At 38.3% G+C, this 16,704-nt stretch overlaps 1 protein-coding gene across 1 annotated transcript; it reads right to left on the reverse strand.

Annotated features, from left to right (window-relative positions):
• Positions 1–6,426: 6,426 nt before the first annotated feature.
• prrt1 (proline-rich transmembrane protein 1) lies at positions 6,427–16,371 on the reverse strand. The gene is made up of 4 exons (XM_053334620.1): positions 16,353–16,371; positions 11,021–11,358; positions 8,882–9,073; positions 6,427–6,603 (listed from the first exon to the last, which is right to left on the reverse strand). The coding sequence occupies exons 1-4, from the start codon at positions 16,369–16,371 to the stop codon at positions 6,427–6,429; spliced, it is 726 nt and encodes a 241-aa protein (XP_053190595.1).
• Positions 16,372–16,704: the final 333 nt, after the last annotated feature.

Consider the following 16,704-nt stretch of genomic DNA (forward strand, 5'->3'; position numbering starts at 1 on the left):
TGATGCTTTAAGGGGGTTAACACGAATCATTGGCTTTAGATTTCTGGCTTCATCGTCTCAAATGCCACCAGTAACACAGCAGGGACGAGTGTGTTTCTGTGTGTCTGTGTGTGTGTGTCTGTGTGTGTGTGTGTGTGTGTGTGTGTGTGTGTGTGTGTGTGTGTGTGCTTTAGTCTGCTTACACCTACAATTTTACATGTATGGGTGAGTTACTCATCTACGCATAAAAACATGTTCTGGGTTCATTTTTCCAGCCTCCTCCAATTTCACCAGCGAGTATCCATCAGTCCTGATGCTGTGGCCGAGATGACGGCCCAGCGAGGGAGCTGCAGCATGACACAAACACACACAGTGAGACAGTCAGCGTGGTCCACCCAGGGGAAGCTGGGATTGTGTGATGGAGGAGAGAGGCGTGCAGCGTGAGGCCAAGTTAAACGATCTCAGAGACACTGGCTCTCCTCGGGAGGCTAAATGGCCATCTGTGATCCTGCACACACAGGCTGGCTCAGCGCCCACCTTTAGTTTCTCCCTCAAACCTCCTTTTTTTCAGTTGGCCTGATACCTAACCTTTCATGGGATGGTAATTAAAGGATTTTACTGAAAGGAAAATCATCTTTATGGGATGATATGGCAGCAAAAATAAGAGAAGACATGGAAACAAAAGGAAAAATAAAGGAAATAACAAGCTTTATGTCAGGCTGGTGTCTCTGTGCATTTGAGCTGGTATATAATTAATTTACTATGTTCAGCATTTAGTGAGTTAGCATGTTGCTAATTGGCACTAAAGATGAAATACAGCTGAGTCTGAAGACAGTGTCATTAATTTTAAAGGAATTTGGTCAAAAATGAATGTATTGGTCAAACTATAATGATGGTGCTAGATGAATGTCTGTACTAGTGCTACAACTAATGATTATTCTCATTATTAATTCATCTGTTGATTTTTTCAATATTTATTTTTGGGGCTCCTGCCCTTATTTGTAAGTACAGTCGTTGGCAGAGAGGCCGACAGGAAACAAGGAGTGAGAGGGGAATGACCAGCAGTATCGGTCTCTGGCTGGATCCAAACCAGGAACATCGCCCCCACGTGGCTCCAACCACTCAACCACCCAAGAACTCCAATTAATCTGTTGATTATCGTCTTGATTAATCAATTAAATGTTTAATCGGTTTATAAAATATTACACAGTTTCACAAAGCTTAACCTAAAATGTCTTGTTTAGTCCTGACCAACAGTCCACAAGACAAATATATAACAGACCACTAAAGAGACCAGAAAACGTTGTTATGTCTAAGAAGCTGGAGCCAGAGAATTTTTAGCATTTTTACTTTAAGTGGTGTAAAACAACCCATTTTTTCAGGATGCAAGCCAGCATGCTTCTCCGGCTATTCTGAGCCTCAGTCCTCTGCACAGTGGAAAATATGTCACATTGCCAAGAGAGCACAGACCAACAACAGTGCAACATCAGCAAGCCCAAATAAACTCTGAAGCCAGTTTTCCAAAGACTTATATTGTGAAAGAGATGTCTGTTAATCAGCAGATACATTTTTCTGAGCATCACATCCTCTGTGAAATGATTCGTTTCACTATCTGAGCCATTCAGTCCCATCACATTTTGAAGGTCTAGAAGAGCCACATTGAATCATTTTATCCCTGTTCAAACTAGCTGGAAGGCCAAACTGGATGTTAGGAGTCTCAGTTGGCGGAAGTCTCTCTAGAGCATGTGCAGTATGTTTTCAGGAAATGGCTTTTTGGGCTACATGCACCCTTGAGCAGCTTGAATGGACGGGGCCGTGCCTCCAACTCTGTATTCTCTGTATACATCCATGAATGACAGGTGAAGTAGTATGTCCCAATTGTATGCATACTTCATGCAACACTACACACTTTGTAAGGGCAGCTGCATTATGTACTAAAAGTAAAAAAGCAAAAGTATATGACTTGTAATGCACGGCCAGATTCATCATTAGGAAATCGTGAATGTTTGTGCACAATTTCATAACGATCCATATTCTAATTCAGCTTTTGAGGTATTTTTGGTTTCAAAGCCATATAGCATGACCAATAAGACATAAAGGATCTTATTTTGCAGTAAATTACTGTGAAATCACAGTAATGTATTGTGTTTGTACAGCAAACCAGACACAATATTACTATGAAAATACAATATTTTAATGTAAAATATGATAATGGTAATATGATACCGTAATTTGTATCTGAAATTACAATTCACAATAATAATATCACATTAAACCAAATACAACATGACTGTAAAACTACAATATCTTACAGCTAAATTACTGTATGGTGCTGTACCGTAATCACAGTACTTGCTATTTCATGGCAGTCCATAATTTAGCTTTTGGGATAGTGGTGGACCGACCGGCCGCCCGACATCACCATCCAGACTCACATAGCGTGCCCAATAAGACACAGGAGATACTACTATGTTAAGAGTAGATACACTGAAGGATGCTTATAATTTGAGTTTCTACAATATTTACAGCCAGGACCGGATTTCTTTTGTGTGATACAGATTCAGGCAACATAATAGTAAACAACAGCAAACCCTAATGTAGAAAAAGGAGCAGCTATAAAGCTCAAACCTTATGTGACTAAATACATGATAGTGAGAGATACTGTAGCTCATGTTCTGACAGGGAGGGAGATAACGAGAGACGGAGAGGGAGAAAACCGGGGCAACTATAAATAGCAGCTTAGCTATGAGGGGAGAGGAAAGGCCGCAGAGAGACTGAGAGGATAGAGAGAGAGAGAGAGAGAAAGAGAGAGAGAGAGACGGAAAGGTGAAAAAAAGACCCCCAAAGAAAGAAAGAGATGTGCCGTTTATACAACTCAAAAATGACTCTTTTTATTCATTACTCAAACAACTGAAGTCAGAAACAACCAATGCGTGTGCAACACATCAACATAATCATAATAAAAACCCCAAATAGAATCAATCACATGTACAATTTACTTATTTTCTTTTTTTGTTTTGTTTTTTTTTGGCAGCCGCCTCTTTAAACAAACAAACCCGTCGCATTTACAAGCTCAATAACAAAAAAAAAAAAAAAAAAGGAAAAAAGAGAGGAACAACATCTCCCAGCTGTCCAGTAAAACAGCTACGATTTATGTCTGTTGAGCACAGAGGAGTCCTATAAAGAAAGCACAAAGGGAGATGCAGCCTATCTAGCGCCATATAAACTAGATATGAGTAGTAGTAGACACACTGCCAAAGCCCTCTGTACAACAGTAATACTAAAACAGCACTGTGCTTCAAATACTCTGTTAACACTTAAAAAATATGTCATTCAAATAAGGACAGGGCTGATATTTATCAAACTGTTTAACTGTATTTAGCTCAATAAGTGTAACGAAACTTTACTCCTACTCACAAATGTATAAACAAATAGTTTTATTTTGGTGGGGTATTTATTCACTTTCTTAGAGATAAAATTAGATTTATACCACTTGAGTGTTTGTACAGTAGCTGATGAAGCCAGTTAGCTTAGTTAGCTTAGTGGCTTCACATTGAAAACAGATAGAAACAGGCCTGGCTTTGCCCAAAGATAACAAAATCCACCTTCCAGCACTTCTAAAACTCACCAATTACCATGTTACATTTAGTTAATTTAACCAGTACCAAAAAAGAGAGTGTAAAAAATGTTAGCCTATTTCTTGGTCTGGAGCTGTTGCTAGGCAAATTTTTACACTTTTGTTTTTACACGGATTAAACAACCCGTACATATAGTAAGAAGTGCACATGAGTTGATCAGTGAGCTTAATTTACAGTTGTTGGTATAAGTGGATTTAGTCATGCTAGCTGTTTCCTCCTGTTTTCAGTCTTTATGCTAAGCTATGCTAACTAGCTGCTAGTTCTTCTAGTAGTGTTCAGACATGAGAGAGTGGTATCAATCTTATCTAACTCTCTGCAAGAAAGAAAATATGTGCATTGCCCAAAATACCAAACTATTTCTTTAAGAATAAACTTTTTTTACTTAAAAAAACTTTGCATTGAAGAAAGCTCTGATGTCTCTTAAATTACTTGCTGCCAAGAGAGGCGAGCCCCCATCTTCATAGACATGCTTTAGATTGATTGTACAAAATATCATCAATCATGATAAAGAATAATTCATGATCGGGTAGTTTCTGTAATTTGCAGCCGCTTTCTCTCTTTAGCTGCTCCAGTTTGATTTTCTTTTGGTCCACAGACGATATCTGTTATTCTATCCCATTTACATATTTGCTCATTGTTAATTTCACATGTTAATTGCACCACACCTGAGAGCTGCTCTTAAAGGTGTAAGTAGGAGTAAATTGCTTCATAATTGGCAGATTAACTTTTTTACTCCTAAATTGGCTCTTAAAGTTTGATAAATACCAGCCCAGATGTGTTCAATGTCCTTAATATCATACATTACTCATAAAATAATAATAATAATGATATAATAATAATAATATAAACTAGTATAAACTGTAGTTATACTTTCTCTATTCGTGATCATTTTCAATAAACATAATTTTCCATTATTTTTAATATCTCTGTATAATTCTTTTTAAAAATAGCATCGTCATAGGAACTGACAGAGGAAAGGGGGGAAAGCATAAAGAGATATGTTAATAGGTCCAATAACTCGTGGACAGGAGAAAGACAGAAAGAGAGAGAAAGCGTATCAGGGGAGAAAAATTTCACAGAGAGGAAAAGTGCTACAATACAGTATAGGCATTGATTTTTTTTTTCTCTCTCTCCCTCTTCTATTGGAAACATTCATTTTTCAGTTTCTCCACGACTCCAGCAGTTCACACCGTCATATTACAGCCACTTACAAACAACAGCGCTCCTGCTCGACGCTACATTACGGTAATTGTAGTCATATTGAAGGAAACCCCCGACAACAGTGAAATATACTGTAAGGAGCTCACGGTTGCACATCTAGCCTCAATATTTAAGACAAATGGAAACAAACTGAGGATGACATGCAGGGTTTATGTTGCCTCATAAGTCTAACATTGCGCTAAAGTTTCATATACAGTGTCTGAGATTAAATAGCTAAGAGATGTGCAACACAAAATAGCCCAATACACTTATAAAATACTTTGCGAAAACAATATTTGCAAACCTATTTAAACCCAGAATTCAAATACTTATCATCTAAAGTCTCTGGTTTTCTTCTTTTGACAGTAGCTTGTTTAACATTTTTGAAAAATACCGTAGCACACACTTCTAGAAATGTTTAGGAAATGCTCCCACCACCAGCAGCTGGGAGACAAGCTATTTTTTTTTTTTTTTGCACTAAAAGCTCATTTAGCTATTCAAAACGAATTCATCTCGATCATGCACTATAAGAACTATGAACGTAAGCAGCTGCGTCATCTCATCTGGTTCCTACAAAGTGCAATATCATCATCGTAAGATATCAAATTTAAGCCAATTTTCAAAAGTCTTAACTAGTGATATACTGTAAATCGTTCATAGCAGACAAAGTCAGTACATTGGGTAAAGATATCGAATAAATTAATAAATAACAGATTTTTTAAAAAACATAAATAAACAACAAACATGTCGCACATAAGTTATGATAGACACAACCAATCTCAAATAAATACTCCATGTTTGGTTATGTTAGACAGTCACTTTGTCAGTCTCCATTTGGTGTGTTAAATGTGTATTGATCACCACCGCCCCCCCAGCCCCCCCCACCCCTCCTCTATAACACTTTAAATCAGCTTGACAGTCTCTTATGCAAGTGCACCAGCGATAATACTATTCTATAAATCAATAGTAGCACACTGTTTCGACATGGTGCAGTTTTTAAAAGAGGAGAACACATGTATACATATGTGTTTATGACTAAAATGTGCATTTCACTATCCTAAAAAAAAAAAGAGAGAAAAAAAAGAAAAAGATTGATTGTGGTGTGTTTAATTACAGATACTGTGTGGGTCCATTTGGAAATACTTGTAACTGAAACACAAAGTGACCTCTCCTCTGACTACATCCCTATGAATTAATCAGTGTCAAATGAATTGTTAATGCAAGGAGCTTTGTACCCCTCCTGCAGCTCATATCTGAGTGTAAATATTAAGCGGCCCCCCTCATTTCATAGCTGCTTGCATTTGGCATTTGGACATCAGCTGTGATTGGTTGGTTTTTGGTCGTAGGTGTGTTGGATTGTGTGTGTGTGTGTGTGTGTGTGTGTGTGTGTGTGTGTGTGTGTGTGTGTGTGTGTGTGTCTGATGGCAGCAGGTTAGGTCACAGCTGTATGTGTGTGTGTCTGTACACAGAGGGCCAGCGTGCAGACCCAGTGTGTAGCAGCAAGCAGTATAGCAGTTTGAGTGCTCCTATATTTCCTCCACCCTGATTGAGAGTAGTTAGCTAGCTAATATATGCCGTGATTTCCCATCTGTCAGACCGAGGCGTGTAGTTACGGCTCCCAGTCGTCGTCGTGGTGCTGCGAGGCGATGATGACTACCACGGTGAGGATGGTGCACAGGACGATGGAGGCGATGCCGACGGCCAGACTGATGAAGGAGAAGTTGCGTGCCTCGCGGGAGGCTATTTCCGCTGTCACCATGTCCCCTCTGGCTATCGCCGTGCGCACCTAAATGATGTGGAAGAGAGGGGGACATCAGGATATAAGTTATGTACAGGACTGGGAAGGTTACTTTAGAAATGTAATAGGTTACAGATTACTAGTTACTCTATTTAAAATGTAATAAGTAATGTAACTTATTACAACTGATTACTTTCCTAATTCCTAACATAAGGTTTTCCCATTAAGCAACAAAATCTAAGTTCAGGTGTTTTTCATGGATACTGACATGATTTATAAGAGAGATCATTTCTTATAAAGCAAGATTTATCTCTTATTTGAAAATGTATTAATTAGTTCATGTAGATTTTGGAATATAAAATAAAGATATTTAATGAGTCTGGCATGGAGCTTAATTGGTCCTGTGATGCCATTTAAGCCCACGTCATGATTTATTTACAAGATTTAAAAATTATATTGATTTCTTATAATTAAAAACAGCAATATATGTATTCAGTAACATGTTAAATATTAAAAAATGAGGAAAAATCCTCCTGAGCGAAATCTTAAGGGTGTGACATCATCCCCCTTTGTAAGCATCAACACTTTCATAAGTAACTGTAATTTAATTTCACATTTTTCTCAATTACAGTTACATTCATTTTATAATTAAATTACATAACACCATTACATATAACTAGTAACTCCCCAACACTGGTTATGTAAGGAGAAGATGCACGAGTGGGAGAGCTGGAGAGATTCGGGTTAACGGCTGAAATGCCATGAACGGATCGATTTCACTGCAGCACGGCCCGAATGTGCAGAAAGAGGCCACTCCGCTCAACATTAACACACCATAACAACATATACAGCTCAGACCGGTGGGTCTATGCCTTGTCAGCTCAACTCAACTCAAAGCCAGCTGAGCGGGCCCAGAGGAAAAAATCCATTCTATCCTGTTGCACCGACAATGGTGCCGTTACGTAATGCGGTCTGTTGGGTGCATGTTGGTCAGCACGATCTGCCATCACAGAGGCAAACAACAGGCATCATGAGCCGTGAGAGCCACCAGACTGAGCCTTTACATTCCCAACATCACGCTCAACTTAACTTGTGTGTCGATAAAGAGGGTTTTAAAAAAGAGCAAAAACATTCCTTTTGATGCAGAGGTCGTATAGATGACTACAGCTGAGAATAAAAACTATTGAGTGTGATGACAGCAGCAGCAGCATATTACACTTTCATGTAGGAAAGCATTAAAGAGTGACATTTACAGTTTCTGTCTCCTTTTTGTTGTCGTTGTCCGTTTCTCCTGCATTATTATTTCAGCTCAGCGCGTCTGTTCGCAGTTAATTTACAGATGTGATAATGTTCAAACCTGCACAAAGGATCAGACCTCTCCTACTTATCTCTGTGCTCAAATGTAATAGTGATACATGAGAGGGAAAAAATGAGGCTGGTCTGTCTGTATGGCTGTCTATGCTGTAGTTATAAATAAAAGAACATGTCATACAACCCACACTGGTGATTAAAGGACAGGTTCGCAATTTTTTCAAGTCTGTCAGGTTCCCATAAGAACACCGAAACAGGTTTTACTTCCTGTAATCATTCAGTAATGTTCATATTTATTATTACATGATCTACTCCAGATGTTGAGGCAAAAATGTATTTGAATGTTTATCTGATGATAATATGAGGCTTCACCTGCCTGAGTTAGTCAAATAAAGTGGATATCTTCCTCAGTTATAGTGTTTTAGTGATTTCACTCTTTGTGTCTCGAACAACAGTGTTTTCTTGCTCAACTGCAGGGGAAAGATCATAAGAAAAAAAAGAGGGACTTTGGCACTAACAAGACTGTAACTGTGAAAGAGATCCACTTGATTTGATTAATTTTGACAGCTGAAGTTTCATATTAGCTTTAAATAAGCCGTATATTTTTGCACAGGAGGAGGACTATCCATTTTAGCCCCCATAACTTTCATTTTAAGTACATTATGAAGGGATCTTCTAATAGTCAGTATGAACAGGAGGAATGATTACAGCAGGGAAAACATGCATCGGTGTTCATTTGGGCATCTGACCAAAGTCCACATCCACCAACTTAACTAAAAGTATATATTTGTGTCTTCAGATGAATAAAATCAGTGGGATATATCTGACTATTAAGCCTATTAGAAAACCTTATCTCAAACTTTAATGTCATTCTATCAGATGAGTCGATTTCTGCTGAATAAAACGGAGAGTAAAATGACTTTAAGCATAGATTTACACTCCAAAGTCCCGGGTAAAGGCGAGATTATGTTAATGAAATCCAAAGATCAAAAAGATATTGTGAAATTGCATTAACCTGCACTGCCTTGATGATCGCAATGATGCCCGTAGGCCAGAAGCAGCAGACGGTGGTGAGCACGGCGATGGGCAGGTAGTCGTGAGGCGGTCGGCGGTCCATTAGGGTGATGCTAGGCGGCATTTGCATGGGATGAATTTGCCCTGGTGGGATGCCTGGATGGCCTCCTCCGGCTGGCATGTAAGGTTGACCCTGAGAGGAAGGAGAGAAGAAGGAAAAGACAAGGGGATGAGTGCTTTTAAAAGACAGAAGAGCAGCTTACATAGCACTTTCCACTCGAGACGACGAAAAACAAGGTGACACGAGCGAAGAAAGGACAGCAGCAAAAAAAGCACGACAGAGGGAGCTTGTTAGGATTACTGGAGTCAGACAGGGGGGCAATAGGGAAAAGCACTTTATTTGCATTTTTGACAGCAGTCTGTCAGATTGATTTAAGGGATTTTTTTTTTTTTCACAGTCTGGTAGCGAAGTTAATCACAGTGCATAGCCTCTGAAGATTAACCTTCAAAGCCAACCGGACAATTTCCGCCGTGTTCGCCTTATTAAAAACCACCTGCAGAGCTCAGACGTGGCCGACTCTTCAGGGTCTGTAAATATCTTGTTGTGCATTCACATCCTTCGTCTTACTGTTAGCTGCAAGACCTGTGAGGAGTTTACAGGATGTGCTGATGTTTTAAGCTTCTGCAAATAAAACTGTGCTCAATATCGTATGCATTCATGTAAACTCCATCTATTGTATATGAGGGTATTTTTTATGTGCTGGTGCATCAGTTGCATGTATTACACTCATGCATATCTGAACTTCATCAGCAGCAGGAAATGTCTAAGGCGATGATTGATTTGTGAGATTACGGCTTCCCTGCAAGAAGAGCACGTTATACACAAATCTGCACAAGAGATGTAGTAGATTTATGCAACTCTGGACAATATGAATTATACACTTTTCAGTATTATTCAATGATTTTGAAGATTTTATCTATCTATCATATAAAAGTGATAAAGGAGGAAGAGCAGACCAGTGGACAGCAGTTGTAGTCAACCCGGTCCATTCACAGCTACGTGTTAAAATTAGGACACTTGATGGTGAGAAAGCGATTGCACTTTCAGTCGTTTAATGACTCACAATCACATTTATAATTTCACCACTTTCAGTTCAACTCTGAGTATCGCTGTTTTTTATCAGCTCATGTACAAACACGTGGCTGTGAGTCACTGATCTTGTGGACTGAATTCAGCTCTGTAACAATGAAGGTTATTGATGCCGTTTCACCTGCAAAATAAAAAATAATTCATACGTCATATTCAATTTTTTTAGTGTCAGTTTTTAAAAATGTGAAGCACCTGTAATTAACCCGTGTGTGAAATGCTACACAAATAAAGTCTTTCCTTCTTTGTCATGAGATAGAAAACTGCATTCAACACTGCTTATTTTGTTTTGTTGTATTCTTTTGTATTTTATTGTGATGTGGACCCCAACATGAGCTGTGTCCTTAATAACGTTTGAATTATATATGTATGTTTTTATAAAAGATGACGTCAGAGTAATTGCATGCTGGATACAAAACTCTATTAAGTCGTGATATAAGCATCCTTTAAAAGCTTCCTTTAATTTCATTTGTGATGTTTCAAACTAAGCAGAGGTCCACCTCAGGAAGGAAATGAGTTTGACCAGCTATATTATAATCATCTAATCACATTATGTGTCATTAGTCTATTCAATAAACATTCTGTGCTTATGTATCTGTCATCTGTGGGTCCTGGTTTAAATCAATAAAAGCCCAATAGACAATTAGATGTTTCATTTTCTCCCAGTTTGATTAATCTTTGATAAAATAAATATAAATATATATATATGTTCATTTATAATAGTAAGAAAACTGGCTGCTGTCAAAGTGCATGTGAGATAAAAGTGTGATGTGATAAAACATGCAAACCTTTGAGCAAATTTAGTAGATTTCAGTAGATGAAAAAACTGAATTTGACATAAAATAAATCTATCAAACATGTTAAAGATGGAAAAACATGAGAGCTACCAGCTGTGATATGAAGGGAAAATAAATATGTGTAGAAGTTTGAGCGGAGATATGTGTAACTCTGATGTCAGACCTGTGAAATCTCTAAAAACAGCCTCCGACTCACCGACGGCATTGGGTAGACGGGTACGTAAGCTGTGCAGGGCTGCAGCTGGAGCGGGTAGCCCGGGTGGAGGTATCCTACAGGAGCATGAGACATGGTGCCTCCGGGGCCCTGGGTCTGGACTGTGTAGCCCTGCTGGGCCCCCGGGGGTCCCATTGGGTTGCAGTGGAACTGCGTCTCTTGGAGGTAGCCCTCTGAGCCCGGAGGCGGAGGTGGCGGAGGATAGTTTGGTTGGGTGCCTGGTGCGGGAGGCATGTTGGGGTGCTGGGGTACGTTGGGGTCTTGCGGGTTGGGGAGATACGGAGGAGGCTGCATGGTCTGACGGCCAGAGTCATCGAGACCTGGTGAAGGAAAGAGAGAAAGAGAGAGAGAGAGAGAGAGAGATAAGAAAGAAGCGGGTAGGAGAACAATCAGAAATAGAAAGAGCGGTGGGTGAACAATAAAAGAGACAGACGTAAGCGTGAGGGCATGTTATCTAACTCAAGCACTGTTACACGAACACGTTCGCATGTTGAATGCGGTGTGTCTTATCTCGGCTCTCGGGGAGGGGAAAAACAATTACAGAGACCACAGCTCCTCAGCACGACTTCAAATAACATCCACAAAGACACACACAGAGAGAAAGGCTGATATTTTCCAGCCCGTGTAGCCTGCGTACTAATGATGACAGTGATTGACATTTTCACTGCCAGAGAAGAAAAGCTTTTTTTTTTTTTTTCCTCTTTCATTCCCATCAAACAATATTTATTAACAGCTGGAAATGTGGCGTGTGTAGAGCTTGATGGTGTGTATGAAGCTTGTGTCCACTTTTTAAGACATCTGAGTGTTACATATTAAACACCTCTGCTCCCTTTGTGTTTGTTTAGCAGTGAAAATGACTGATAGGGTGTCGTGTTTTCGCGCCAGGGTGCGGTAATCCATTTTGACAGGGACACGAAGAGGGATGAGGAAAGGAGGAAGAGAAACGGCGATGTTCAGAGGGGGTGGTGGGGTGTGTGTGTGCAGGAGTGGGGGGGAGGGGAGGGGTTGAGGTCGTAGGACTTGACGGGACAGGGGAAGGAGAGCAGGAGGCAGTCAGGGAGCAGAGCAGCTGAGCGATGACGGATGACGACTTGTGCTCGGGGACCGGCTTTACGTAACAGCCCCCCATCTCCTGTCACAAGCAGGAGCTGGACCAGAAACAGACAGAGGGGAAAAAAGGAACGTGCACGAGGGGAAGGGAAGGGACACCTTTAAAAAAAAAAAGGTCACAGTGACGTGACGAGCAGCTTGGCAAACGTGAGAGAAAAAATACATGGAGTCAGCTGTTGGATATTTGTCTGCTCATGCTTTATGACAGCTCTTTAATTTAAATTATTTGATATTAAAACAGGAAGTGGTGGATTTTTAGTTCAATCCTGATCAACCTGATAGGTAACAGAAGATAATTCTTTAAACTATATTTTATGGTACAGAAGACATAAAAGCACCAACATTCATTTAAAAATGAGCTTAATGGGCTTCCTTACTGTACCTGCTGCCACTGCGGACCAGACCCAGATAAGTGGAATAAAATGAACGCTTGGTTGGAGTCTTGTGGTTTAATTTAATCACTCAGTCAGTCATTCATCTGCAAAGTGATCTCCATAACTCACAACCATAACTCTCCTCATCACATCGGATCTCATTAATCTATAATTTTGACTAATTTATATATTTTATTAATAATTTTATATGTCGCAACTCCTGTTTTATTCATAAGGACTGTACTAATAACGGATTTATATTTCTTTAAATGTAGAAAAAGCTGTTTTTAAATGGAATAATATGGAGCTGTATGGAGTGTCTTCTTACCAACACACTATTATGAATGAATTACTAATAAAAAAATGTTATATAGTTATAATTGATAGCTGAAATTTCAACACTGACTCTTATAGTTTTGCCCCTAATCAAACTGATTTAGATAAATAGCTTGTCTCTAAGTAGCAGCTATAAGGTGACTTCTCTTGTAATAGCAGAGAAATCAGAGGTGCAATTAACATTAATGAGGATTTTACTCTATTAGATAATCACATCATTTTAATGTAGCTTTAGTATGTCGTTCTTATATAGACTATTTTCTTCATGTAGTCCAAAATTAACAGCAGTGAAGTGGAAGCACAGCAACTTTAAAATAAAATAAATCCCCCACAATAAACAATTACAAACAATGACATCACTACAAACAGAGTTGGGGGACACTGTGTCAGCGATGAGTGACTCGTACAAATGCTACAGAAATGTTTTAATACATGATTTATGAGCTATCAGTGGATGGCAGAACAGTGAGTACTACAGGCAGCATTAAGCTGCAGACAAAGCGCCTTTTAAGGGAAAGAAACATGAACGCTGCTCACTGACTGACTGTTTCTGAATTTATGAGCCAAAAATCTTTTCTTCTCAGTGTGAGTCGTGTGACGTTTACAAGCAGCCACAATATCACATTATCAACCCTCAATTATTACAATAGAGGAACAGTATACTGCTTTTATATTCATATATTAATAGCTGCTAGTTGCAATGATTAGTTGATTAGTCAAGCCACAGAAAATTATTATCATTATTTTAATGACCAATGTCAAATATTATGGTTTCAGCTTCTCAAATGTGAAATGATGAAGCTTTTCTGTGTCATACTGTACATGATAGTAAACTTCTCTCTTTAGATTTTGGAGCCATTTTTCCTGTTTTCTGACATTTTATAGACAAAAACGATCAAATCATGGAGAAAATAATCATCAATAATGTAAATAATAGTTAGTAGTAGTTGCAGCCCTATAAAAATATACTGGTATCACTTTCTGATAAGTCATCAGGTCTTAAAAGGGTTTCACTAAGGGTTTCCTAAGTCATCAGATCCGCAGTTATAAATGTTATTAAATTGTTAATAAATGGATTTTTGGCTAGATGCCCTGCAGCGCTTGAACATCCGAGGTGTCTTTCTAAAGAATTACATAATGCGAATGTGATGGTGGCAAAGAGAGGAGGAGTTTTTCGCAACCTGGCAACTGAAAACTGATGCTTATTAATGGCTTATAAATGATTTATAAAGCATTGGTTAATTAATTAGCTGTTAACTCATGTGCATAAACCCTTTATAAAGGAGGTCTTATCAGAAAGTTAGAAAGAAAGTGGCACCAATATAGGAAACAGAGCTGCTGGATTATCATTTAATTATTGATTAGTTTATTAAACCTTACATACTGTTCATACTCTGACACCTTCACAGTATCTATATATCAAGTCTCTTCATTACATTTATGAACCATAAATCATTCATGAATACCTCGTCAGTCACAGATAAACTGTTGATTAGTGAAGCTTTTAGAGAGCAGTGTAAGTAAAGTGTATTCTTAACATTTACATAAAACTTTACACACTGTATAATGGTCCTGTATTAAGAAGTATTAAGACAACTGCATTAAACACTCAACAGGAAATGTGTTTGAGCTTTACAAAAAAGTTGAAATATTACAGTTTTGGTATATTCTGAGTCACGTTACGATAAATGCTCTAATTTCAGGCTAAAAGAAAAGTGTTCAGGTTTTTTTTTCTTCTCTCAAATGTAAAAATGAGACAAGTTTGACCCTGAACAGTATGCTGGATTATTATTTAATCATTAACCTTACATACTATTTATATTCTGACTCCTTCAGTCCTCTTTCTGAACCATAAATCATTCATGAATACTTCGTCAATCACAGATAAACTGGTAATTGATCGTTAATGAAGCTTTCAGAGAGCAGAGAGGGTTTATACTTTACATTAACACACTATGTTATGGTCTTATAACTATTTCAATAATGAAACAAACCAAACAGTATTAGTGATGGTGAATGGTGATTTTTGACTTTTTGAATGAATAGGGCTCAAACGCTCAACAAAATATTTATCAGCAGCACAAATAAGTTGAGAAAATTATATTTTGGGTCATATCAGGCTAAAAGAAAAGTGTTTTGAGGTGTTTTTTTCCTTCTCTCAAATACAAAAATGAAACCAATTTGAATCTGAACAGTATCTAAATATCTCTTAGTCTCTTTCTGAATCACAACTCATTCATGAATACCTCGTCAGTCACAGAATAAATAGTGATGAATCTTTCTTTAATGAAGCTTTCAGAGAGCAGAGTGTATTTTTAACAATTACATAAGACATGTACACTCTATATAATAGTCCTGTATTAAAAACTATTAAGAAAATAGCATTTTTGAATGGTCATTTTTGATTTTTTGAATGAATATGAGTAAAAAAAAGTTGATAAAAACACATATTGGTATATTCTGAGTCACATTAAGAAAAATGCTCAAATTTCAGGCTGAAATAAAAGTGTTTAGGTTGTTTTTTTCTTCTCTATTGTAAAAATGGTACAAATGTGACCCTGAACAGTGTGTAAGGATCTCCACAGCCCAGAAGCTGCAGTCTGCTGCAGTCTGCTGAACAGCATGCCCTTTACAGTGTCTGTGGGAACTTTACAGGTTTCACAAATTAAACAGTTTTTATTATTTATTTATTTTGTTTGTCTGCTGTACTGTAAAAAACTGCTTGAACTCCATCAGCAGTTGGCGCTTTAACACCCTGAAGGACGGAAGGAGAGAAAGCTGGAGAGAGTGAAAATGTGTCTTAATGTGCACCACAGACGTTATTATTAAATCCAGCTGAACGCGCGCACAAGAGGGCGAGACGTGCACGCGCAAAGGACACCCACATATAATAATGTCTATATACAGTCAAGAGGAGATGTACAGTAATGAAAGCCTGTGTTTAATGATGATAATGAGACATATAGAGTGAAAGAACATGAATATAATCCCATTATATACATTTTAAAGTCACAAATTGGGTGATTTTGTCCAATGTTACGCAATAAATGAATAAAATCCTTAGAAAAAACTCCACAAGAATGATAAACATGATTACACAAAGTCTGATAGTGTCACTGTAAACTCTCTTCTGTGTAATTTAAGGCCTTATATTGATTTTTTTTTGTCAACCCCCCCCTCCCCTCCCCTGCAGGCTGCACCCACACAGCGGTGCATCATCCTATATACAGAAACAACGCTGTGCAGATAAATAAAGGATGGATGGAGATGTTGGAGAGAAGGAGGGGAGACAATGCAGATATATATATGTATATTAAAAAAAAGAAAAGACATATATCAGACGTAATGTAAAGCCACGTATACACAAGCTTTATCCTTACAATGTTTAGATGAGAAGTGGCTCAATTAGTGTTACCAATTAGGCTTCAAAATGCGCCACGGACGTACTCTCTTATATATATGTATATATAAAACGCAATTAAAAAGCACCTCACCGTGTTTTTCCGACGACATGCCTTCCGATCTTCTGTCCTCCTCCTTTGCTTGCTTTTCTTTTTACTCCCAGCTAGTGGTGGAAATAAAGAAAGAAAAAAAAAAACGGGGAAAAATCCTCCTCCTTTCTGTCTGTACGCGGTGATGCAGACTTTTAATCCAAACGAGCCATTCTCAAGATGTCTTCATCTTTAATAAACACCCACGTTTCTTTCTTTCTTTTTAAAAAAAAATATATATACTAATAATAACTTCAGGTGTGTTTTCTTTCAGTTCAGCTCCTGTTCTCCTCCTCTCTCTCTCTCTCTGCCTCTATGTGTGTGTGTGTGTGTGTGGCTGCTTGCCTAATAAGGT

This window comes from Scomber japonicus, chromosome 15 (assembly GCF_027409825.1).
Source record: "Scomber japonicus isolate fScoJap1 chromosome 15, fScoJap1.pri, whole genome shotgun sequence".
Lineage (NCBI taxonomy): Eukaryota > Metazoa > Chordata > Actinopteri > Scombriformes > Scombridae > Scomber > Scomber japonicus.